The sequence below is a fragment of the Saccoglossus kowalevskii genome, chromosome 17, assembly GCF_978046115.1.
Source record: "Saccoglossus kowalevskii chromosome 17, keSacKowa6.1, whole genome shotgun sequence".
In the NCBI taxonomy this organism is placed as follows: Eukaryota; Metazoa; Hemichordata; class Enteropneusta; family Harrimaniidae; genus Saccoglossus; species Saccoglossus kowalevskii.
The window spans coordinates 9,347,671-9,374,377 of record NC_140657.1 but is presented as its reverse complement, the minus strand read 5'-3'; the positions used below and the strand labels follow the sequence as shown (position 1 = coordinate 9,374,377).

Sequence of the window (26,707 nt, the reverse complement as noted above, 5' to 3'; positions counted from 1 at the left end):
TAGATAATCCATATGTACTACCATCAATGAATGAAATTGGGTGGATAAAAATTGTTGCCATATAACTTAAATAAAAGTTTGTGAAAGTGGCCATCTGATGGCCATATCTTTGTTAGCGTACAGAACACTACGAGGATAATTTAACATTAATAGCATAGGTAATATTAGCTTACTTTATAAACCATAAAATTGTGTAGAGTATTGTGCCAAAATATGTCCTACACTAGTAACATAAGTTAAAATTTTTGATGAAAAGGCAGAGCCAGCCAATATCCGCCAGGCAGCTTAACATTAAATCGAGGGAGTCATCACCTGCACATGCATCAGATGGCCATAGCATGTCATTGTTTACAAACAAGCGTCTACCCATGAGCCTTTGCATTTTTAGCGTGTGTTGTTATTGTCGCTTGGGACTCAATTCCCGCACGTGCGCAGGTGACGACTCTCTCGCTTTAAGTTAAGTTTGAAGCTTGACTGTACAATGTATATGTAATACACGTAACATGTACATTGTACATGTATAGTATGTGAATAGTAGTTACAAGGTTGACAAAATCCAATTACCACACATGTCTGTGTTCATACATGTTTACCCATAAATAAGGAAACATAATTTATTGTATTTGGTCTATTAGTGGTGCATCTCCAATTAACAAATAACCAAAACATGCATTGTATAATGTATAACAGTCTATCAAAATGTGACTTATTTTTCCTACAGACACACCTCTGTCATTTGCATTTAAGTGCATCATGCACAACTTAATAGGATATTACATCTCAGCCTAAATTGATCTGTCTTATTGAAATATGGTATAATAAAATATTTAATATTATTATATATCAAAGCACTCAATTATTCAAATGTAATATATCTTACTATTATAAAATATTATTCAAAATTTGCTATAAAATCCAAACCAAGCTATAAAAGATAGTACAGCACATTTTGTGATGTTTAACAATTAGGAAATTAACATTTGCATACAGCACGCATACATGTACTGCTCCCAAGTCCACCATTGATAGTAGGTGATAGAATAAAATAGTAGTGAAATGAGATAACACCTACAATTCCCTATAGGTATTGCTTTTCATTACAACTAAACACATAGGTGAGTAATCGTTTACTCGTTTTGCATACTCATATGGAACTGCATAGCTAATCAATCAAGGGGTTACTATGCACTGATGACCGTTTGAAACGCAGACAGTGATGACATTTATAAGCAATTTTGCTATTAAAAAAAATACTACTTATGCATTATGATTATGATTAGAATCCATTAAGTTGTAAATTACAGTCACCACAGGAGGTATTTTTAATAAAAACCTGTAGTTTCATTTTAGTTAAGTAAGTGTTCTTCTGGAACTTTATGACTTTGTTTTTTTTTTTTGTAAAAATAGAAGTGTGAATTGATGTTAGCAATCTGACATTAAATTTACCATTGAAATGGAATCTAGTCAAATTATAGTATATAATTAAAAGAAATAAGTCTAATTGAATAATATTATTTAGTGAAAATAAAACAAAGCCTGGGGACTGCAATAAATGTAATTTACATATGTATGTACATACTGAAGAGCCATCAGAAATTAATATTGGTCGATACATGTATGTTATTTCAGACTAATTTCAGACAATATTTCTTGTGGCAACCATAATATAAATTGTGATTATAATCTATATTTTTTTAACTTGCATTACATCTAAATGGCCAACACAGCAATTTAGAAACTGTTGAAAACTGTATTCAGATTAAAAATCATAATGTCTTAGTGTTAATACCGGTAATACATTTGTATAATCTTTTGATCTGATACAGGAAGTATGTCTGCATTCCAGACAACTTATATTTTAATATTCACATTTAGTGAAAATTCTCTCAGAAGATATTTGAATGAAATAAATTGAGAATTATTTTCAATGTAGGTTGACATTTAGTATAGATAACACTTGGGATAGTAATCACCATAACAATGTAAATGTAATGTCAATTCTATAAATAGCATCAATGACCCTTAAACTCTGTGTTTTGATGGGGAACAATATTATCTACCTTCAATTTTATTTTAATATAATTATATTTTTTCTACATTATGTCTTTCAACTACAGTGAACATTATTGCTGTAAAAATGTGTAATATGGCAAAAATAATTTTTATTGAAACTGTAATCCAGTGTCAATTCTTGGTACATTAACAAAATGAAGAAAATTTCTTCCTGTAATTTCTTAGAAACCACATATGAATGAAAAACTGAGGTCCAGATACTTGAATATATTATGAGTTCAAAATAAGACATCAATAAGACAAACTGGTGAATATTTATATAAAATATTTGAAATCAGAAATAACAATAACTGAAATTTTACTTTTAGTATATGTATTGTATTTTAGCACTAACAGTTTATTGCTGTCAACCAATGGAAATTATTTCTAATGATGCAATAAATGTATTATTATCATATTATTATTATTATTATTATTATTATTATTATTATTATTATTATTATTATTATTATTATTATTATTATTATTATTATCATTATTACTACATGTATTATTAATGATTGTAGAGCAGCAAGAACAACTAAGCTGAAAAGATATTTCTACTTATAAAATTGATGATTTAATTGCCAGGCTTAGAAGTTACCCAGGGTATTCATGCATATGCTATAACTAGTATGACATAATCCATGGCCGCATTATAAAAAATGCAATTATTTAATTTGTATAATGTGTGTATAATGTTATGTATGAGATTTTCACAAGAATATCATAAAGTATTCACAAAGGCAGTATGGCGATTGCATCAACCTACATGCATTAGATCTTGATATGACTACCTATTCTCAGGGCGGAACTACGTCACAAAATGTTCTATGTTGCTAAGATGTGCACCACAGTAACATGTATTTCTATGGGCACTGCGCAAGCTGCTGTGGAACACCGGTTGAAGAGCCGGTGAAAACAGCTCAAACTAAACTATATTACAATCCTGAACAACCAAATTTACATATATTGCACATGTAGGGACAATCTTCACTGTTTAGAGAGTCTCAACAACTAGCCCAATGTAGTGTTTTGAGAGTTTTTGTCATTTGTTTTCACCGTGATGGTTGCCAGGTGATACAAATGCCTGGTTGTTTGCTTCTGAGAATTGCTAGAGTTCTGTTTACTGTTGATGACGTGTAGGAGGAAATGTTTCAACAAATGCAAATATGGCTTTCATGAAATAGTAAAAATTTAAATTAAATAAATTTATTGAAACAAAGCAGGCATGTTTCTTAAGCAAATGAAAATATATATATTTTTTGTTTAAATAGTTTTTTGTGCCAGGCGACAGTTCCGGACATTGAATGTCACTGTTGTCTCTCCTAACTTTTTTTTTGTATGTGCAAATTGCAAGTGCTAGTGTTGACACATAGCGCATTTTTGCCACAGAAGTCATATTCATGTTTGGGAATACATGACAGGGTATCTCTCTGTCAAATGGCAATTTTAATGCACTATCTTGGCGTAAACCAGGTTCGGTCGAACACAAGCACCTGCAGACCTTAACTTAGGCTACCCCAAAGTCGCATTCGTTAGTGAATGAATCTCGGCCAGTGGAATTGGCCTTCCCATTGAGTCTGTGGCACACTCACCCTGGGTAGGGGGTCAACCATTTTTTGGTGTTCAGCCTAAGGAAGGATTAAAACTAGGTTCTACCGATCATGAGTTTGATGATGAAAATATATTTTACATTATGACTATATTTATAGTGCAATCTCTACATGACTTTATTTATAATACTATAATCTCGTAGATGTAAAATATACGTAATGTGACATATGTTACTCACATGGGTAAATGGATGTCTTCTCAATTCCATAATGCACACTCCAGAATAGGTTGTAATTATGCGAGAAATAAACAGAACATGTTACCATGGCAACAATAAGTAGAAAGTATTTTCCATTTGTCTCCTACTTAAAGTACTATTAAGGAATGGAGAGTCTTGTTTAAGATGACAATTACCAGAATTCATTGTCATAACTTAACTTGATCTCATTATATGGCACTGATTTTTACACTGCCAGTTATTTTCCTTACAGGTGGTGATCATTTTTTCCCGACCGAAAAGTAAACTTGATTTACAGTTTATATTTCTAACCATATACTTCGAACAAAACATAATTAAGGTAGCAAATATCATTTTCAATTGAGTGCATGCATGAGAAGGAATGACATTAAAATGACCAATCTAGTAATATACTAATAAGCCTAAAAGTAGTTTGCTTCCATTAAAATAGATCATCAGATTTCCATAACATTCACAATGTAGGTTTTTTTATGCAAAATCAGGACAAAGTCACTAAACTTATTACAGACCTCCTAGCTGGAAATCCCAGGTTAGTACAAACCACTCATTTCCAGCCTTTGAGAAAGAAATACCACATGACATTTCAGTCCCTCTAGCTGTAAATCACTCATTCCAGCTTGCAGGCCCCCTGGTTGTAAACCTCTTATTTCCAGCCCTCTAGTAAGAAATATAACTCATTTCAGTTTTCTCATTTCATGCAAAGATTTTCAGGTCACAAGACATTCATTGTTTAACAATAATATAAGGTTATTACGAGAATACCTCAAAGTATGCACGAAGTCATTACAGCTGTAGTATCGACTGACGTGCAGCCGAGGTCGATGCGCAGCATACTGTCTGAGTACTTCCAAGGGTACATAATGGGAATACCGAAATCCAAAAAGTTTAGAACAGAATCAGCAAACTGCTTTGCGTGGAGTGGAGTCCAGTCAAACCCTGACGGCAGCCATGTTTGTTTTTGTTATTAGAGAACACTTACATGTGTAATCATTCCATATTTGGAATTCGCATTTCCTTATATGGTAGGATGAAAATACCTTGTAAAATACCACAAAATTACAGCACGCTGTAACTTATGGCGTTACGGTGACAGATGTATAATAATTATAAATTATTTAATATTAAACATGTACTTGTACCTTGAATACTTATTGATTTGGTTTATGTCATATACACATGTACCTGTATATCATAGTAATGCAACTCCAGTATCTTATAGTGTTAGCTTACAGTGATTCATCCACATTATGCAACACTACTCAGCAAGATATTACATTTACTATTTACTCGTATTCTTTATATGTCTATAGCCTCCACATTCAGTTCACATATCCCATCTGCTAGACTCTGACTCACCTCAATTACTGGAAATAATCACATATCATTGAGTGTGCTAACAAATCAATACAAAGTAGGCATCTAGTATGGATTAATCACAAATCACAGTGTGCTTTATTTGTTTTCTCTTGATATCTAGAGGTATTGCTCATGAATGCCGTATTCATAAATGCATCAGCTGTTTCAGCCACAATGGACTTAACAACTACAAGGTACATGTGCATGTATATATTAGAAACAGAGATGTATAAATAAACATGCTGAGGTGCTTACAGAATAACACTGCGGTCAATATTTTTAATTTAATACCAGGGTAGTTTCATTAACCTAATTAATTCTAAAAATTTTAAACAGGATTGTGTATGAAGTTTTTTTGAAAAAACAATAGTGGTCAATATTTTCAATTTCTTGTAGTTTCAATTCTCAAAACATGTGGACCTGTCAAATGCATTAACCCTGTAATACATGTACATGTATTTGCAATTTCAAGTAGAATTTCTTGCAAGTCAGTGTAGCTACTACATTTCACTGTAAATAATACCTTACGTTATCACAAAAGAAATTAAACAAAAAATTGAATGAGAAGTTGAAACAAATCAGTGTAGCTGCTACATTCCACTCACTGTAAATAATACCTCATGTTATCACACACAAAAAATGATAGTTAAAACAATTGCCAACATTTTCTGAAAATCACTGATATTGGAATGTTGGGAAGATATTTCCCCTCAAGCAATCAAATAGAATTGTTATATAATAGAGTCCCAAATCACCAATAAATCATAGTGTAACTTTAAAGAGTGTATACTAAATGAGCTGATGTCTGTAGAAGATTACTGAAAGTTACAGGCAGGTGTTGCTTCTTTTTTTATCTATTGCAATGCTTAATCACTGCATCCAGACTGATGTATATGACTCCATTCCTAAAGGTTAGATTCTACTAGAGGGGGGGGTCACTTAATGCAAATCCCATTATGGGGACGTGCCACCCTTTGGGGGTCATAATTTTTAGCTGTTTGGTCTAGAATGGGGTATAATTTTCTTGCCTTTTTGTTCAATATCAGGTTTGCCGGTCTAGAATGGGGTCTGTTCTTATTTCCCTTGGATTGATCATTCATTCAGATTGATGAGTCCGGGTGATGAGTAGATTCAACCTATAACTGAATAAATTTAGTGATAATTTGATCCCTGATGGGATTTACAAAATCATAATTTGGTCTATAATGAGGTATGGTTTTTGAGGTGAAAATAATCTATGATGGGGCCTGGGGTTTTACTTCCTGGCCGTACAACCCTATAAAACTGAAAGCCCACTGCCTCCCCTGTGATGTTGAAAGATAAATTCAGCATATTGTGCTTTGGTATTCCGGAAATGGAATGTCTGATTCTGACATCAAGATGCACAATGCCATATGCGGCTTATACATAGTCATGTACATTACATGATGTCTGTGTTATTCACCAGGGTAAAAACTCAACATAAACCATATTTGTTTTACAAAAAACATGAAACTTTGTGAGACATATTTTTAAAGTCTTACTTGTTGAGATGTTTTTTTGTTATTTAGGCAATCAAACCTCTTCAATCATCAAAGGTACGTAATCTGATGCCCTGATTGGTGAGTTTGATTGATGCACTCATAATCTTCATGGAATATAAATTAAAAATATTCTACATTTGAAATGAGGCACTGCAAACATCAAGTAAATTAAATATAAACTGAAAAAATTATTTAAAGAGACAAATACAACTTTTCTGAACACTACAGAATCAAATTATGATAGCAGTGTTGAATAAAGCAATATAGCAGTTAAAACAAATTGCAAAATATCCACATAACTATTCAGTGAACACAATATTAACAAGTACTTGTCCATATTGAGAGATATTGCTCTGGAACAGCATTTAAAATCATCCATTTTGAATATATGTATACCGGTATATATAACATGATGTATAATGAATATATAAAATTTAAATATAATAACTCAAAGCATTTAAGAGATTTTGCCATTTCAGCCATTTTGAATCCAATCTGAAAAATAAAATGTCGAGCATCAGGAACCCGTAATGTCTAATGTATGTACCAAGTTTGAACGAAATCCATCCATAAATGCTTGATATTTGATGATTGTTTAGCACAAAAAAGGCCACCATTTGGCCATTTAGAATAGGGTCGTCAAACCAATATATTTGTCTATCTATGACATGATGTATAATGAATATTTAAAATTTTAACATAATCAGTGAAAGCAAGGCAGAGATATGGCACGAGAACCACATTCATTAATACAAAATGGCGGCCAGTCGGCCATTTTGAATCTGATCTAAAAAACAAAATTATTTGCATCAAGGTCCCATAATGTATAATGTATATACCAAGTTTGAACAAAATCCATCTGTAAACTGCTGAGAAATGGTTGATATTTTGGATTTTTTAGCACAAAAATGACCGCCATTCGGCCATCTTGAATCAGATCGTAAAACAAAATGACGTGCATCGAGGTCCTATAATGTCTAATGTATATACCAAGTTTGAACAAAATCCATCTGTAAAAAGCCGAGAAATGCTTGATTTTGATGATTTTTAGCACAAAAATGGCCGCCATTCGGCCATCTTGAATCAGATCGTGAAACAAATTGACGTGCATATGTATAATATCATGTATGATGTATGTGTGAAGTTTAATTGTGATCAGTCCAGGCATTTTTAAGACACAGGTCCGGACTGCGTCCGAACGGGGACTAATAATGACCAGCTGCAAAATAAGGCCAAATATTCTACTTTAAATTTATTTTGTTGCTGCTGTATAATTTTCTTGATGGTTATTCATGTCAATTGAATCCTTTATTGTACTTTTCAAATCGTCATCCTAATAAAAATACGATTACGATAAAGACATGCAATGTACATGCAATTAAACTATCTATTCAGATCATCATTACACCTTTAACAAATCTCTTTAACAAGACCTGTAACACAGGGTATTATATTGCCATTAATGTACCAGATAATTAAGTTACTGTTACTCCAACCTTCAAACTGTGTAAAACTGACAAACAAGACTTTACATGTAATATCCCAGCCTTCCCACAACTTCATACTGGTAAAATAGTCAGCAGACAACTTTAACCTTTTCACCACTAGTTCCCTCTTTTCATCACAAATTCAGCATTTATAGTCTGCACTTTATACATGTAGTCTGCACAACTGAATTTTTTGGCTTTAAAATTATAGGGTTCACTTCCAGAAATATTGAATAAAATAAGAAAAAGTGCAGAAGAATTTGGTCGGAAAAGTCTGGTGGTGTAAAGGTTAATGTGCATTTGCTGAACACAAATTCTTCATCCAACATTCTCTGGTTTCTGACCTAAACACTCCACTGATACTCTACTGCACCGTTTTACTTACATCTTCCATAGTGTACCATCTTTGATAATATTGTGCTTTTTTACGTTAGACCTATACAAAGCAAACAAAATACACTTCTCTGCAAACTTCAATGCTATAACTTCCATTTCACAATGCTACAATAGTTCAAAATTCATCCTAATGTATAAAGATTGGTGACCACTATTCAGATATCATTGATGTGAAAGTTGGGGTTCTGCAGGTGGTATATGTGCACCAGTATTATTTCCATATACATCAATGATGTTCCCGTATGGCTGCAATCTTTATCACCAATCAATTGCTATGACATTAACATTCAAAAATTGCTTCCATTAACAAATCCCATTGTACATAATGAACTTGAATGAGAAAATAATTGTCTGTACTTATGGTTTTGGTCAAACTATTTCAACTTAATCTCATGTTCAAATACAACAAGACAATCACATCAAAAGTCCTAAATTCAAGATCAAACCATACATTTAATCTCAACTGCAACCTGTCTTGGTCTAAGATTAGATCCTGAGCTGAAATTATCCAACTATGTGTCTTATCAACTTTGGGCTTGAGGCTTAATCTACTTATCATATCTGGCAAGATGCCAAGCTCTTATCCAGAGAAAGTTCCATGCTTGGGTCGTAAACAATAAAACTAGTCACCAAATAAAAGCAGCATTTGGCCCTACCTTATTTATTTTATATATTAATGATTTCCCAAACTCTACAAATTTTTTTAACTTTAGACTCTTTGCTGATGACTCCAATTTGTTTCATTCTTTTTCACCAGGGGCAGATATTGATTTGCGTATTATTAACAAACATTTAAACAGTGTTGTACACTGGTCTGATGCAAATAAGTTGACTATCAATTGTTCAAAAACAAAATATATGATCATCAGTGGTAGGCGTATGTGTGTGACAGTAAGAGGTGCCCTGTCCATAAAAAACAACGAAGTATATGAGACTGAATCAGCAACTTTCGTAGGGGTGGAAATTGATAAATATCTGACCTGGGATAATCGCATTTCAAAGATCAATAAAACTATTAGGAAAAAGACGGGTATTCTTTTAAAATTAAGACATTATGTCTCATGGCATATTCTCCTTTTGTTATACAAAACATTGATTCAGCCTCATATCACCTATGGTTTAGAAGTTTGGGGTAGTACATACCCGTCAAATCTTAAAGTTATACATACCGCACAAAAAATGATAGCCAGAATTATAACGTTTTCCGACTTTACTGCGCATGCTCCACCAATTTTTAATACTCTCCAAATTCTTGATATTTTTAAACTTCATAAGTCATTACTTTTAAGTTTTATGTATGATATAACTCATGAGAATCTCCCACAATCAATGTCAACATATAATTTGCAGTATTTACATCACAAATATAGAACACGACAAAGATGTCGAAATGATTTACTTGTACCGAGAATGAACACAGTAGCGGGGACATTCGCAATATCTTATTTAGGGGCCAAACTTTGGAACAGCATATCAATTTCTTTAAGGTCTAAACAAAAACTTACATTCAAAAATACTATACGGGAAAATTTAATGTCAGAGTATATAGAATAGAACTAATATTTATTATAAATGTATGTATATACATATATATATATATTATTATATTATCATATTTGTTTATTTGAAATATACTGAGGTGTAACCTACTGTCAGTCTTAACTTAAGTCATTAAATTCAAGTTATGTCAGGGATCTGACTCGACTAGCTTTTAAGCTATTTCAGATTCCATTTTACCTAGACTGCATGTACAATTTTGAGTATTGTATGAAATATTTTCTAGGTAAATAAATTATTATTATTATTATTATTAAATTATTATTATTATTATTTGATCCCTCACTATCTTTCAGAATTACTGACTACAATATGAGCAACCAGCACTGCAACTATCACATTCCTAACACTTATGTGCTGTCATTCAAATATCGTGCAAATATCAATTAACACAATTTTATATCATGTTACATGTACTTTATTTTGTACTATATTGTGTTATATTGTGCTTGTTACATGCATTGTATTCAGTAAATGGAAATTAATTTATGGATGTGCTGTTTTTAAATGAATAATGTACAAATTTATTATATGACTTTATTATATATCAATCCATACTTAGAAGTTATTTGTAGCATTTAAATCCTCGACTGTCACTAGGCAACAACGTTGCAGAGGGTCTGTGGAATAGACACATAGGACAGGTGTTTGGGAAAACAATAGGGGTAAATGTAGTTTATTCCATTGGTATCACTACTAGTACTACTAAAACCCAGGTTCCAAAAGCAAGGAGCGCTGGTACACTACTAAAATTCTAAATTGGTATATACTGGACCAAAGTTACCCAAACACCTGTAAACGTAATGAGGTAGAGTAGGTTCAGCTTAGAGCTGCGCCGTGGGGCGGTTGAGATGCGAAGCGATGGGCAGTGTTAATATGTAAGGGCAGGAAAGGATGTAGATACCTCCGAAAAGCTTCACTTTTCCAGTCCCCCATCAATTTAATCAACTCTGTTGGTATCCCACAATGCATTGGTCCTGAATACCCTATTCATCATAAGTAAGCATTAGCACAGAAAGCATAAAACTGCATACATGTATCCATAGTGGAGGAGTAAGAAAATTAGAGGAAATGAGCCTTGCAGCACAACACTTATACTTTGAGATGCATAGACAATATTGTTGTGTAATACACAAACTTTATGTAGAAATTTCTGTCAACATCACACAATTTAATTTGCTGAATTACTTACTCAACATATCGGGTTTCTGGCGAAGTAAATTTGAAGCTGTATGCTAATTACTTGTTGTTAATTTACTTAATTAATGGTAATTACTTTTAGTACAGAACATTCACATGTCCAGTATGTGAGAAAGGTAGAAAATGGTTTGTACTGGTCGTTTTAAAATTCTCAAAATGTCAGTTTTAATGAGTTTTGTCACCCTCATTAGTGACTTCTATCATAAAAGGGATACACACATAATGTCAGGACATTCTACACATGCATGGATAGATCACTATTAATATTTCAGTAGACTCATTCACTAGAGATTACAGAAACTTTCAGCATTCTGTCTAGTATGTGAAAATATTGACAACTATCAATTACTAATGTAAATGTTCAATATATAGTACATGGAAGATATTCTGTTCTATTCTATTCTATTCTATTCTATTCTATTCTTCTATTCTATTCTATTCTATTCTATTCTATTCTATTCTATTCTATTCTATTCTATGTGACCTTCACTAAATCCATTTTATATACATACATGTAATGGCTTTGTGCAGGAAATGTAATCTACTCTTTAACCATGACAACCAGGCAAATTTGATGTTAAACAAGTGACAATTATCTCTAAAACACAGATAGAGACTACAGCTGACTACAACAACATAACGGTTTGTTACCCTGGATACCAAATTTTTTATTTTCACGACTGTGGTTATTTATCAATCAACAATATTTTGGTTGTAATCTGATGAAAACTGTGTAAATTAGTATTCAACAGGTGCCTTGGGTATGCAGTTGTTATGCATTGATCTTAATACATTTATGTGATAAGATGAATGAGAATTGTCTTAAAACATGGCAAACCTTTCAGAGCTAAATGATAACAAAAATTATTATCTTCATCAGTATGTAGTAATTTTGCTGTATTGCATCATGGGATATGCATTCTACCATATTATTAACATGAGTACCATGAGTTCAAGTTGAACATGTCAGACACTGTGTGTCCTAAAGATGACTACCTAGGTTGGTGATAATAATTCACAGGGACATTTCAAGTTGAGCATGTCAGACACTATGTGTCCTAAAGATGAGTACCTAGGTTGGTGATAATAATTCACAAGGACATTTCAAGTTGAGCATGTCAGACACTGGGTGTCCTAAAGATCAGTACCTAGGTTGGTGATAATAATTCACAGGGACATTTCAAGTTGAGCATGTTAGACACTGTGTGTCCTAAAGATGAGTACCTAGGTTGGTGATAATAATTCACAGGAACATTTCAAGTTGAGCATGTCAGACACTGTGTGTTCTAAAGATGAGTACCTAGGTTGGTGATAATAATTAACAAGGACATAAGCAGACATAAGTCTGAACTGAAAAAGCCATGAAATGTACAGTAAGCAGTGTAACTTCATTAAGAAGTGAAAGTGTACACCATTAATTGCCACAATTTAATAAAGACATCTACCGTAATTCAATTCTGTCAGTTTTCAGTATCAAAACACTGATACTAGTTTTCACAAAGGCTTCACACCAACATTTCTTTGCATGGATGTTCAGAATAAGATGAATTGTACATGAAAGATTTTTTTTAATTTTGCAAATGCATGCTAGCCAATCGATCAGGATGTTCAAATTATAGTATAGCAAAGCTACAGCAACCTTGTCTTTTGGTTTTTAGCTGTTAAATAATAAATATAATCAAGTATAATAACCAATTTCTAAAATAATATATATTTATTTTCAGGAAATATTTAGTAGTTTGGTTTTTCGTTCTATGACAAACTTAATTGTTTTACCAATTTTAATCCAACTAACTGGTATTTACATTTTATGAATCTCTAATTCCTCTGCAATTTGACCCTTGACCCCATGTAATAATGTTGCCTATAGTAACGGTATTTCTTTGCTACATTTGGTGGGAGAATCACTGATGTACATTGATGAGAATTCTTTATTTATTGCATTCACAATAAAAGTATTTACGAGAAGACATAGACAGCGGTGATGGGAAAGCCATATATTATTCCTTCAGTATTAATCTGTAGTATGATGCAATAAAATTAAACAAACAAAGACAATCAAATATCAAACTGTGTCTAGAAAATTCACTGTACCAAATTGTATGTTAAGGTAGTTGGCTACTATCAAAACAAATGATATTGACTTTACAATATGGGTTCATTTAATGCAGATTATTACAAAACCCAGATTAGAATATCGTATATGGTAACTAAATTTTACACCAAAACAGGTCAAACATCCATGATTTGGGTTAATTTTACCATTAGTTTTTGATAAAAATGTTTCATCACCACAAAATGTTATTCGGTTATATATATGGTTGTCATGAATTATTAGAAAATTATGATAAATACTAATAATTTTTTTTGGGGGGTGGGGGGTAATGCTTTACATGGATATCAACGGAATTTGACAGTTTGCCTGTAAAAATATATTTCTTACCAGGTAAAAATAATAAAAATTGACATGTGTCACTTTCAGAACAAAACATTGTGATAGTTTTTTCTTCCCTATTTATTAAGCAAAAAAATTTTCATTTTATTTAGGAAATAACGAATTCACACATGAATAAATGCCATTGCAGTTTACAATGTTCTGGAAACGTATCCTTGCATCAGAATGGAATAATATGGGTAGAGATTCAAAACTAAAATAAAAACGATAAGTTTCTCTGACGAGTACATTTAACAAATACAGGTCATCGCTATGGAAACGAGGTCATTGCTATAGAAACTCTAACTACACCCACCTAGACAACCTATACCAATAGATTGATTCTCCAACTTAATCATAAAATAATTAATTTCAAATGAATTCAAGAATTGAGAATTGTTCTTATTGCAGAGCTCCATTATGCTTATTGACAAATTGAAGATAAAAAACTAAATGACATAGATTCCAAGAAATTTTGCGAGAAATTGTTGTCAATGCAAAGCACTGAACAACTGGTGACATCAATCACTGTACAATAGGATTATATGAAATAGCAGATAAGAACCAACGAAATGATGCGAACATTTCATCATGGTTTGTTACCAGAAAATGCATGCCTGATTTTCATGACTATACACAAACACTAATGGAGCAGAACAATTTGTTTGCATTTGCATTCTTTTTTTCTTTCACCTCAGTTGACGTGTGACATACACAGACATCAATCACATGAACTGCTATGTGTCGTATTATTATATAGATGCCTTTGCTGTTTTGTACAATGTACAGTAAAGCGTGTATTCAACGATAAGTTTTTAAACCACTGCAACACAGAGTATGGATTTCCAAGATGGCAGCATGCAAATATATATTCTGTTTAAAACTATTAATGTGTTGTTTTTGAGAGTGAACTTCATTCATCAGCTTAGCAACATGAAATATATTACATCATGTATACTGCACAGAGAAAAGAAAATGTGGAAAATATTTTCCCTCCTAAAATTGGGAGAATATTGTCCCTCCAAAAATGAGAAGAATATTGACCCTCCTAAAATGAGAAGAATATTGTCCCTCCTAAAATGGGGAGAATATTGACTCTCCTAAAATGGGGAGAATATTGTCTCTCCTAAAATGGGGAGAATATTGTCTCTCCTAAAATGAGAAGAATAATGTCCCTCCTAAAGTGGGGAGAATATTGTCCCTCCTAAAATGGGGAGAAAATTGTCCCTCCAAAATGGGGAGAATATTGTCCCTCCTAAAATGGGGAGAATATTGTCCCACCTAAAATGTGGAGAAAATTTGCTCTCCTAAAATGTGGGGAATACTTGTCCTCCTAACATTTGGCAAATATATTCTCATGTTTTGGAGCAATATTTAGTAAATTATACTGGTATACAACAAAAACTGATGAAAAAATTATTGAACATTTGTTATAATTCACCTAATTTATTAATCTTTACATAAGCTGTATAGTGCTGCATACTTGTATTTTAAATTTATTCAATTTTTAGTGACAATAATGATATAAGGCTTGCACCTGTCAATCATTTTAGCAAACCTGCCCGTAAGTTCCTTTATTGTATGTAAACAAACATTCCACAACATGCAACAATTATGAATTCAATATGCAACAACAAATATAATTTATTTATTTTTTATAATTGCTGATGTATACCATTTAATATTAAATTACAAATATTGTATTCATTAATGATAAAATACAATTATCTCAGATATTAATCTATAACTGGTTTCTGCTTAGTTTATACTGGATTATACATACTGCAACAGATGGTGGGACTGATAAATATTACAAATATAATACTATTGTATTACAATCACAGTTTCCATGACAAAGTGTGGGTTGTTCATTTCTATTTTTTAATACTACATAGTTTACATTGTAATGCGGAAATACATGTACATTGTATGTTTTATTGGTGTTTCCACTTTTTGTTAAATTTAACATAAACAATTCACTGATTCCATCCTACAGGATACTTGTATGTGATATAATCATGTAACAACTTTCAATATTACATAAATCTCTGTAATCTGAATGACCCTAATAATGCAGTCTGAACATTCGCTGACTGGAAATCTCCAAATATGCCAAAAGTTTTGACAGATTGATTGGCAATGTTAGATTTCTTGTAGTTTTAGATATCAGTGCAAATTTATATAATATATTAAACTAGCTCAGAAAAGCACATGTGAGTATAGAGAGAGAAAAAAAAATAAAAACGTTTACATATTGATAACAGCCAATTTTTTTAGGAGAATTTAGCCAGTAAAGCTATTTAAATTCAAAACTATATATCATGCTTTGTTAAAAATTTTAGGTGACGACAAGGTACTAATTTCAACTGCGAGTGGTGTGTATTGCATTGAAATATACTGTGACTAGCATGCATGATGTACACTGTAGATAAAGACTATACAATAGAACAGAATAGAACACAATAATGGAACAGTCTAACAATGTTCACATGCATGCACAGTTGGAAACCATAAAAACCATAAACCATAAATGCACATACTAGGTACATATACTGTAAAATACTTTGTTTTACTGGAATTAGTTTTCACTGAATAGACTTTTTGGGTATTTTGTATGGAATTTATTTTCACCAATTTTAGATGAGTTGAATGTAAACTATAGGAAAATGGCATATCCACTGGATTTTAATTTCACTGAATCATCTCTCAGGGAAATAAGCAAAAAAAAAAATTCAAAGTGAAAATAAAGTATTTTGCAGAATGTTAAATCTCAATTTCAAAATATAAATTACCCGGTACTTCTTATTGCAAAATATTGAGTGTGTAATTTTTTAATTTTATACTACTACGGTAACTACGGTAAAATAACCAAATTCGTTTAACACAAAATCTTACTAGTAAAGAGATAAATACAATTTTTAGATGCATAATGGTCTATTAGTGGCAGTCAAAGCAATTGGATTAACACTATTACTTGTACATGAGCTAACAACAAGCATAATGAGAAATCAAACTCACATAATTCACTAAAAAGAAGAGAGGTGATTTACAGAATGCAGAATTTAATAGCATTATCGGACATGATATTCACTAAAATAAAAAATGTTCTAACAGCATCAAAAGAACAACCAAGGTACTTACATATTCAACATCAAAGCAACTTGGTTGGTAGTTTTTTTAGAAAAAAAAAATATTAAAACATTTTGATATCAACGCAATGAGCAAATTAGACTGAGATCACCACAAGGTACATGTACATGTACAGTACCTATAGGCACCAAATATATGGAAGCAATTTGAATAACAATTTTCAAAATGAAAGTTGATAAATTATATCATATTGAGCTCACTAAATTTTACCATACCATATGTATATTTCATAAACTAAATATTTGTTAAAATTTTAGCTGATCAATAACAAAAACAATACAAGTCAAGGTACTTTGAATTATTGAAGACAGCTAAAAAATGAGTTCACTGGCAATCTAAAAGTAACTCAAAATGATTGAATATAGAAACATATCAACTACCAGGATTAGTACAGGTAGCCACAAATGTATTGTGTAGTGTATGATACTGTGACATTTCTGAAGGGTATTCAGACATCACACACAACGCTATACAGTAATGTAAAACCTTGTGTGTGATATATTCATGACATTATATGCTCTCACTAGAATAAAAGCAAATATAGTATTCCAATAAATATATTTATTGGATCACAAAAAAATGCTTATCAAAAGATTATTCAGAATATTAGATGGTTTGTTTTTATTCTTATCACATGCAGTGTTAATTCTCACCAGGAATTAAATATGTGGAGTGGAATTGTTCCATCAGTTTACAAAGTATGAGACAATGTGGAACTACAGACAGAAATGAAGTATTCTGTTCCCTTTATAGTGGAGACAGTGTACTAACACGTTAATTATGCCCAAATTTTATTTTACAGTTCTAAATTATCACTATTATTATCATTAAATTATTATTTTAATACATTTTTGTGAAACAATTTGTTTTATTAGTGTAAAAAACCTGGGACAAAAAATTACACAATACAAGTCAAGGTACTTTGAATTATTGAAGACAGCTAAAAAATGAGTTCACTGGCAATCTAAAAGTAACTCAAAATGATTGAATATAGAAACATATCAACTACCAGGATTATTACAGGTAGCCACAAATGTATTGTGTAGTGTATGATACTGTGACATTTCTGAAGGGTATTCAGACATCACACACAACGCTATACAGTAATGTAAAACCTTGTGTGTGATATATTCATGACATTATATGCTCTCACTAGAATAAAAGCAAATATAGTATTCCAATAAATATATTTATTGGATCACAAAATAATACTTATCAAAAGATTATTCAGAATATTAGATGGTTTGTTTTTATTCTTATCACATGCAGTGTTAATTCTCACCAGGAATTAAATATGTGGAGTGGAATTGTTCCATCAGTTTACAAAGTATGAGACAATGTGGAACTACAGACAGAAATGAAGTATTCTGTTCCCTTTATAGTGGAGACAGTGTACTAACACGTTAATTATGCCCAAATTTTATTTTACAGTTCTAAATTATCACTATTATTATCATTAAATTATTATTTTAATACATTTTTGTGAAACAATTTGTTTTATTAGTGTAAAAAACCTGGGACAAAAAATTACACTTTATGGAAAATGTTTCATTTCTCAACACTGCACATGACAACATGTAATAAGAAACACATAGCAATGAACTTGAACAAATTCACCCAAAGAATTTGGCAATAGCTAAAATGGTGTAAATCTAAAGAAATTTATTCAACCACAATAAATATACTGCATACAAGAGTTTTTTGTATAATATATACAAACACTGTATGAAACAATTAGTAATGATGTAAGAATGTCACGGTATATGATGGGACATCTATATCACAATTGACACATTTAAGCATTTTTAGGTTTGTATAAAGCATGCACACCCACATTCAAAATAATGTAAACTGAATACTCACATGCTTGCCATATGAGAACATATCGGATAAATTATCATAGCTGACTATAATTACATATTTAATTTCAATATTATTATTTCAAAAATTATCATATACATGTATTCTTTTATGTTTTTGAAATTACATTTAAATAATTTGACCTAATCTCAGCATATGATTAATCTTTAACTTTTTCTTTATAATTTTAGGCAGAAATACAAGCTGAAAGAGATGAAAAGCCACTTTTTACATTTACCGGTACAATGTAAATCCCACTTGATAGGATTAACCTAGAGAACAATGTACATGCAGCAAATTTACAACATAGGGCTGTTAAATTTCCAATTAGACTTAATGATATAGTGATTCCACCAAATCATGCTAATTCTACACATCATTATAAACTCAAACTATTATAATTGGTGCCGCTATTTTTGCCGCTATCAAATGCCTCAATCAAATTGAGTTACCGGTACATACACAGTGAATAATTTTAATAAATATGTTGGAACTATAATAATAATTTGAAAATCTTAATGGACAGTGGTTGTCGTGCAGCACAAGCTCAAATTTCATGTAAACAAACAATGTATTTTATGCACATTGTATATGTCACTATGGGTCCTACATGTATATTGAACACAACATGGCGTGATGACCACTGTCCTACGAGAATTCAGAATTGTTAGAAATGGTGATTGAGTAGCTCTGTCCTCATTGGCTGACTTGAAAGCTGCTCTGTCTCCTTTGGCTGACTGAGAAACTAGTTCTGTCCTCAATGGCTGGCAAAGAAACAAGCTCTGTCTTCATTGGCTGACTGAGAAACTACAATGTAGCTCTGTCCTCATTGGCTGAGGACAAAGAAACTAGCTCTGTCTTCATTGGCTGACTGAGAAACTAGCTCTGTCTTCATTGGCTGACTGAGAAACTAGCTCTGTCTTCATTGGCTGAGGGCAAAGAAACTAGCTCTGTCTTCATTGGCTGACTGAGAAACTAGCTCTGTCTTCATTGGCTGACTGAGAAACTAGCTCTGTCCTCATTGGCTGACTGAGAAACTAGCTCTGTCTTCATTGGCTGACTGAGAAACTAGCTCTGTCCTCATTGGCTGACTGAGAAACTAGCTCTGTCTTCATTGGCTGACTGAGAAAATACAATGTAGCTCTGTCCTCATTGGCTGAGGACAAAGAAACTAGCTCTGTCTTCATTGGCTGACTGAGAAACTAGCTCTGTCTTCATTGGCTGACTGAGAAACTAGCTCTGTCCTCATTGGCTGAGGACAAAGAAACTAGCTTTGTCTTCATTGGCTGACTGAGAAACTAGCTCTGTCTTCATTGGCTGACTGAGAAACTAGCTCTGTCCTCATTGGCTGACTGAGAAACTAGCTCTGTCTTCATTGGCTGACTGAGAAACTAGCTCTGTCCTCATTGGCTGACTGAGAAACTAGCTCTGTCTTCATTGGCTGACTGAGAAACTACAATGTAGCTCTGTCCTCATTGGCTGAGGACAAAGAAACTAGCTCTGTCTTCATTGGCTGACTGAGAAACTAGCTCTGTCTTCATTGGCTGACTGAGAAACTAGCTCTGTCCTCATTGGCTGAGGACAAAGAAACTAGCTCTGTCTTCATTGGCTGACTGAGAAACTAGCTCTGTCTTCATTGGCTGACTGAGAAACTAGCTCTGTCCTCATTGGCTGACTGAGAAACTAGCTCTGTCTTCATTGGCTGACTGAGAAACTAGCTCTGTCCTCATTGGCTGACTGAGAAACTAGCTCTGTCTTCATTGGCTGACTGAGAAACTACAATGTAGCTCTGTCCTCATTGGCTGAGGACAAAGAAACTAGCTCTGTCTTCATTGGCTGACTGAGAAACTAGCTCTGTCTTCATTGGCTGACTGAGAAACTAGCTCTGTCCTCATTGGCTGAGGACAAAGAAACTAGCTCTGTCTTCATTGGCTGACTGAGAAACTAGCTCTGTCTTCATTGGCTGACTGAGAAACTAGCTCTGTCCTCATTGGCTGACTGAGAAACTAGCTCTGTCTTCATTGGCTGACTGAGAAACTAGCTCTGTCCTCATTGGCTGACTGAGAAACTAGCTCTGTCTTCATTGGCTGACTGAGAAACTAGCTCTGTCCTCATTGGCTGACTGAGAAACTAGCTCTGTCTTCATTGGCTGACTGAGAAACTAGCTCTGTCCTCATTGGCTGACTGAGAAACTAGCTCTGTCTTCATTGGCTGACTGAGAAAATACAATGTAGCTCTGTCCTCATTGGCTGAGGACAAAGAAACTAGCTCTGTCTTCATTGGCTGACTGAGAAACTAGCTCTGTCTTCATTGGCTGACTGAGAAACTAGCTCTGTCCCCATTGGCTGAGGACAAAGAAACTAGCTCTGTCTTCATTGGCTGACTGAGAAACTAGCTCTGTCTTCATTGGCTGACTGAGAAACTAGCTCTGTCCTCATTGGCTGACTGAGAAACTAGCTCTGTCTTCATTGGCTGACTGAGAAACTAGCTCTGTCCTCATTGGCTGACTGAGAAACTAGCTCTGTCTTCATTGGCTGACTGAGAAACTACAATGTAGCTCTGTCCTCATTGGCTGAGGACAAAGAAACTAGCTCTGTCTTCATTGGCTGACTGAGAAACTAGCTCTGTCTTCATTGGCTGACTGAGAAACTAGCTCTGTCCTCATTGGCTGAGGACAAAGAAACTAGCTCTGTCTTCATTGGCTGACTGAGAAACTAGCTCTGTCTTCATTGGCTGACTGAGAAACTAGCTCTGTCCTCATTGGCTGACTGAGAAACTAGCTCTGTCTTCATTGGCTGACTGAGAAACTAGCTCTGTCCTCATTGGCTGACTGAGAAACTAGCTCTGTCTTCATTGGCTGACTGAGAAACTACAATGTAGCTCTGTCCTCATTGGCTGAGGACAAAGAAACTAGCTCTGTCTTCATTGGCTGACTGAGAAACTAGCTCTGTCTTCATTGGCTGACTGAGAAACTAGCTCTGTCCTCATTGGCTGAGGACAAAGAAACTAGCTCTGTCTTCATTGGCTGACTGAGAAACTAGCTCTGTCTTCATTGGCTGACTGAGAAACTAGCTCTGTCCTCATTGGCTGACTGAGAAACTAGCTCTGTCTTCATTGGCTGACTGAGAAACTAGCTCTGTCCTCATTGGCTGACTGAGAAACTATCTCTGTCTTCATTGGCTGACTGAGAAACTAGCTCTGTCCTCATTGGCTGAGGACAAAGATGTCACTATATTCTCACAATGAGCTTCTTGACACATTAGCTAAATTAAGATTCAGAATCTGTTAATTTGTGAATTCAACCAAATTTGATAAAATTGAGTGTTTTACAGTAATCGAGTACGAAAATTAGTCAATTAAGAACTTTAATCGCCAGTGATGTATTAACACTGTTGTTGAGGCAAGAAAAAATTAAAAGAAAGTGTATTTTGAATTTATAACTTTATTTCAAGCAATTGATCAAAGACAGTTAACATGGATATTAGGTGTTGACATCACCCAGCTATGCAAATATTGATTATACACCCCATCGCCAGATAAGATGGATATATATAAAGTCTTGATTACATATTGATTTGTAATATTGCATTGACATAGTCACTACTGACTGACTACAAACTCTCTAGTATTAACAAACTCATTCATGTATGTTTTGCATAAATCTACTGAGCATATTATCGCTATGCATTATGGGAAAAAAATCATTGAGTTCATGTCAATGACAGCATATCAGTTTTTCAGTTTATGTTACCTAAAATTATTTGAAAGTACATTGAATAATGAAATATTATCACCATGGAAACAATGAAAAAACAAAATAAATTGAATATTACATTTCTCACATAATAGTACTGGTACTGTTTACACTACAAAAAGTATGAGATAAAATTTAAGCTAATCTTATATGTTTGCATATCGGATAGACCCAATTGCGTTCATGCACAGGATGAAACATGGTCAAAACAGGCTAAGGAATGCCCAATCTTGCTACGAATATACAAAAATCTTCTTAAAATTACTCTGTATACTAGGAAAGTATACATGTCAATTCTAAGGTTATAAAAAAATACCAAAGCAAATTCAGAAAGAACGAATTGCATTGATGCATGTTTTCGTAGCACAGGCTAAGGTATTTGACCTCGTAGCCCATGCTAAAGACTTGTGCATGAACGCTACTAATGTAGAATCTACTGATTATTCACAATAGTGCCTGATGACACCGACAATATTTACTAAATACCCATATTTCTGAAGGTTGAAACTAATTCGAATTTTTCAATTCAGTCTGTGCCTCTGTAAAAACTAATGATAGAAATGTATTTGATTATACCAATTATGAAGTTTTATTTTAACAAAATTTGGTTCTAAATCAGTTTATTTCAATCATTACAGTATGATAAAGTTGATATTGATATTGGTCAATAAATATGTTGACACCACTCTGCACACTGTTCCATTCATTCATAAAAAAAAAGCATTAGCTCGGTCTGTCAATCTAACTACATGAAGACTCACTTCTGAAATATATGAAGTCTGAAATATATATTGTTTAAAAGGCAATTTTACTTGTCCTAGGCTGTAGGAATACCCTTAGTGTCAAGTCCTGACTAAATTGCTACAAGAATGCTCATAGTACATACATGTAAATGTACATGTACTATCATCTGTCAATCACATGTCATGTAATAACATTCCAATTCAATTATGATAGATAATACAATATTACACAAAATAATTATAAAAGGGGCATACTAAACTAAAATATAGTTTATCTTCCATGTACCCAATATAAAAAATGAGCTATACTATAATACAAATTAGTTTGCCTTTACTATAGGTTCATATGGCAGAGATATTTACAATATTTCAAATTGTGGACTCATAGCATGAGGTGAACAAAATTATTATATTGTTAATGATTGGTTACTTATTGTTCTTTTGAATTATTTGAAAAATGTAGGTTTTAATTAAAAAGTGTTAAAAAATGCTATTTTTCTTTACCATTGTGTTCTATGGAATTGTTCTAAAAATAGTGATTTTTGAAAATATTGAGACAAGTTTCCCAAAATACATCACTGGAACACATAAGGGACAACATCAAAAGTTCAATGTAGGATAACAAACTTAATTCATTTAGTTTTTCCCAAACCCCCCTACCCCCCACTGAAACTTAATTGATAAATATTGACCATGGTGTCAGACTAGATTCACCATTAAATACAAATTGATAATCCGACAGTAGTATGACATAGCAGTTGGTTGTCGGGTGGTGTAAAAATACTTTACACTCGGACCAAACCATTTTCTCGTCTTGAATGTTTGTTTTTTTCATTTTCTGTTATTTTGTCCATGATTGGATAGAAAAAAAAATAAAAATTACAAATACTCCAAAAATTTGTTGACTTCATTAAAAAATAAAATCGTTTTTGTAGGATAGAAACTTTTTGAGGTCAAAACCCCCCACCCCCAAACTAAAGCAAATAAGTTTTTTATCCGACATCAATCTTTTGACGTCGTCCCGTCGTCCCTAAAAGAATGTTATATCTATTGGTGCCATGGGATATTGGCATATTAAACCAATAAACAATATCCTGCAATTTTCGCAAAAATTATGATATAGGCTTCTTTCTACCTCATTAAGATGCTGACTCATGACATTAGATGAAATACAAGCATGACACTAGTGTAACCCTATAGCTTCTATATACAGTAATGTCTAACTAAAATGATAATATAATTTGCATATAATCAGGATAACAAATGAATTTTTGTTCACCCATTTAAACGTATTACAATTGAGGGTATCCCCAGGTACACACTCAGGGCTTTTTTACAGGGCTTCAACAAGAGGTGTGTGGTGGCCCTGAAAAGGACTATTTAGTTTGTGCTCACTCACATTAATTTCACTGTTCATGGCAAACATCACAGTATGTTTCACTCTTTCTGTTTGGGTATTACTCATGATGAAGTCAATGTTGCATTATTGAAGTAACTCATATCTTTTTTGTCATGAAACCTTGTCAACTGTCATTTTATTTTTCTGAATAATCATTGTGTCCATTGTGACCACTATACCACTAGAAGTGTACAAATTGGTGGTCCATCCAGACTACTAGAAGTTTACAAGTTGGTAGTCGATCTAGACTACTAGCACTTTACAAATTGCTAGTCCATCTACATTACTAGAATTCACAAATTGGTAGTCCATCTAGACTTACTAGTCGTTTACAAATTGGTAGTCTATCTAGACTTACTAGTCGTTTACAAATTGGTAGTCTATCTAGACTTACTAGTTGTTTACAAATTGGTAGTCCATCTAGACTAGTTTACAAATTAGTAATCCATCTAGACTAGTTTACAAATTGGTAATCCATTTAGACTAGTTTACAAATTGGTAGTCCATCTAGACTACTGAAAGTTTACAAATTGGTAGCCCATTTAGACTAGTTTACAAATTAGTAGTCCAAAGTTTACAAAAAATAATAAGTTAATCTCTATATTGTTATAGCAGTCTGATGTAGGGATAGAGATAATCTGTTTCATCTTATTTTAATCTATAGTTCCCTTGTTACCTCAAACAACATAAGCGGTAATCCTATGATGATTGAATCCACAGGTGAACGTGACGAGGGAAATGAGCATCTAGTAGATTGGTTACCTCAATAACCACAAGATAAAATTGAGAAGATCAAGTTCCAATCCTGTGGGTTGTGCATGATAATTAAACATGGTATTGCTTAGCAACCAGAATATTATAGTCATATGAGTAAACCAGGTAAATTGCTATGCTCATTTGCATAGTATAGATCCTCATCAATTAACCCTCCCACCCCCACCTCCAATGTTTAGCTAGACAAAAAACAACAGCAGGGTTAATTAGATATATTCTCAAGTAGCCACAAATCATAATGGAGTTGTTATTCAAAAGGCAAATATCGGTATGAATTATTTATCAGTTTGTGAATGTGTACATGTAATATTACCATGGTGATTGCAATGTGTTTTTTTGTATCAGTAGCGTATTTTAAATAATGTAACTTGGTATTTATTATAAATGTATGAAGATATAGAATCTACAACAGTAAGGTGTTGTAATTTAACAAAGCAAAAAAATATATATTTTTTTTAAATTATAAAATATTTTTCATGATTGAAAATATTATACATGTATTTTATGTATCATACAGCGAAAAATACGCAGTTGTAATAATCCAGTAATGTATTGTATATATAGCGTACGGGATCTATTATATAAATTTCCGGCGAAATGCGCTGACGGTGATATTTAAATTTTCATAGTAATGATACGGCACTGTCAAACACTTGCTATAAACGGCTGAGTATTGCATCAGGAAACTCATTATTTGGTGGATAAACATCAATATAGTTTAAAATGTACGGTTGTTGCCTTCGTTGAAAAATCTGTAGAAATGTCACATACACTTCGTGTCATGTTATTATCAGGAATTTCAGTCACGGTTTTAGCGTGATCGTAAAACGGTGGACAAGATACGAGAAGATAATTGTCACTAACACAGGAGTACTAGACACAAAACAATTGTCTTACCTGTCTTCACCGTCTGCAAAATGATCGCCTAATACTAGGTCTCTAAATCGATACCTTGGGGGCAAAGGAGGCACTGCCCCATCGACTAGAACCTCCGCCATGATGACCACAACAGTGACGATATCTTATGTCACTCTCACCGTCGACGGTGTCACTCAGTCGTTTACTAAACCCCAAAGAATGCCAACTATAACGCCGTCACTAATCTCGTTGACATCAGAGTATCTTCCCAAGCTTGGTAACTGTTCTAGTATAACATCATTCTACAAAATCTACAACTCGGCGTATCGTCACATTAAATAGGTTTGA

General features: G+C 33.1%; 1 protein-coding gene across 1 annotated transcript in view; it reads right to left on the bottom strand.

Moving 5' to 3' along the window:
* LOC102802676 (potassium channel subfamily T member 2-like) overlaps positions 1–26,579 on the bottom strand; it is a 117,328-nt gene extending 90,749 nt beyond the window's left edge. The window contains exon 1 of the mRNA XM_085492395.1: positions 26,399–26,579. Within this exon, the coding sequence (XP_085348521.1) occupies positions 26,399–26,499 (101 nt within the window). The 5' untranslated portion in view covers positions 26,500–26,579. The remainder of the gene's footprint in view (positions 1–26,398) is intronic.
* Between the last annotated feature and the right edge of the window lie 128 nt (positions 26,580–26,707).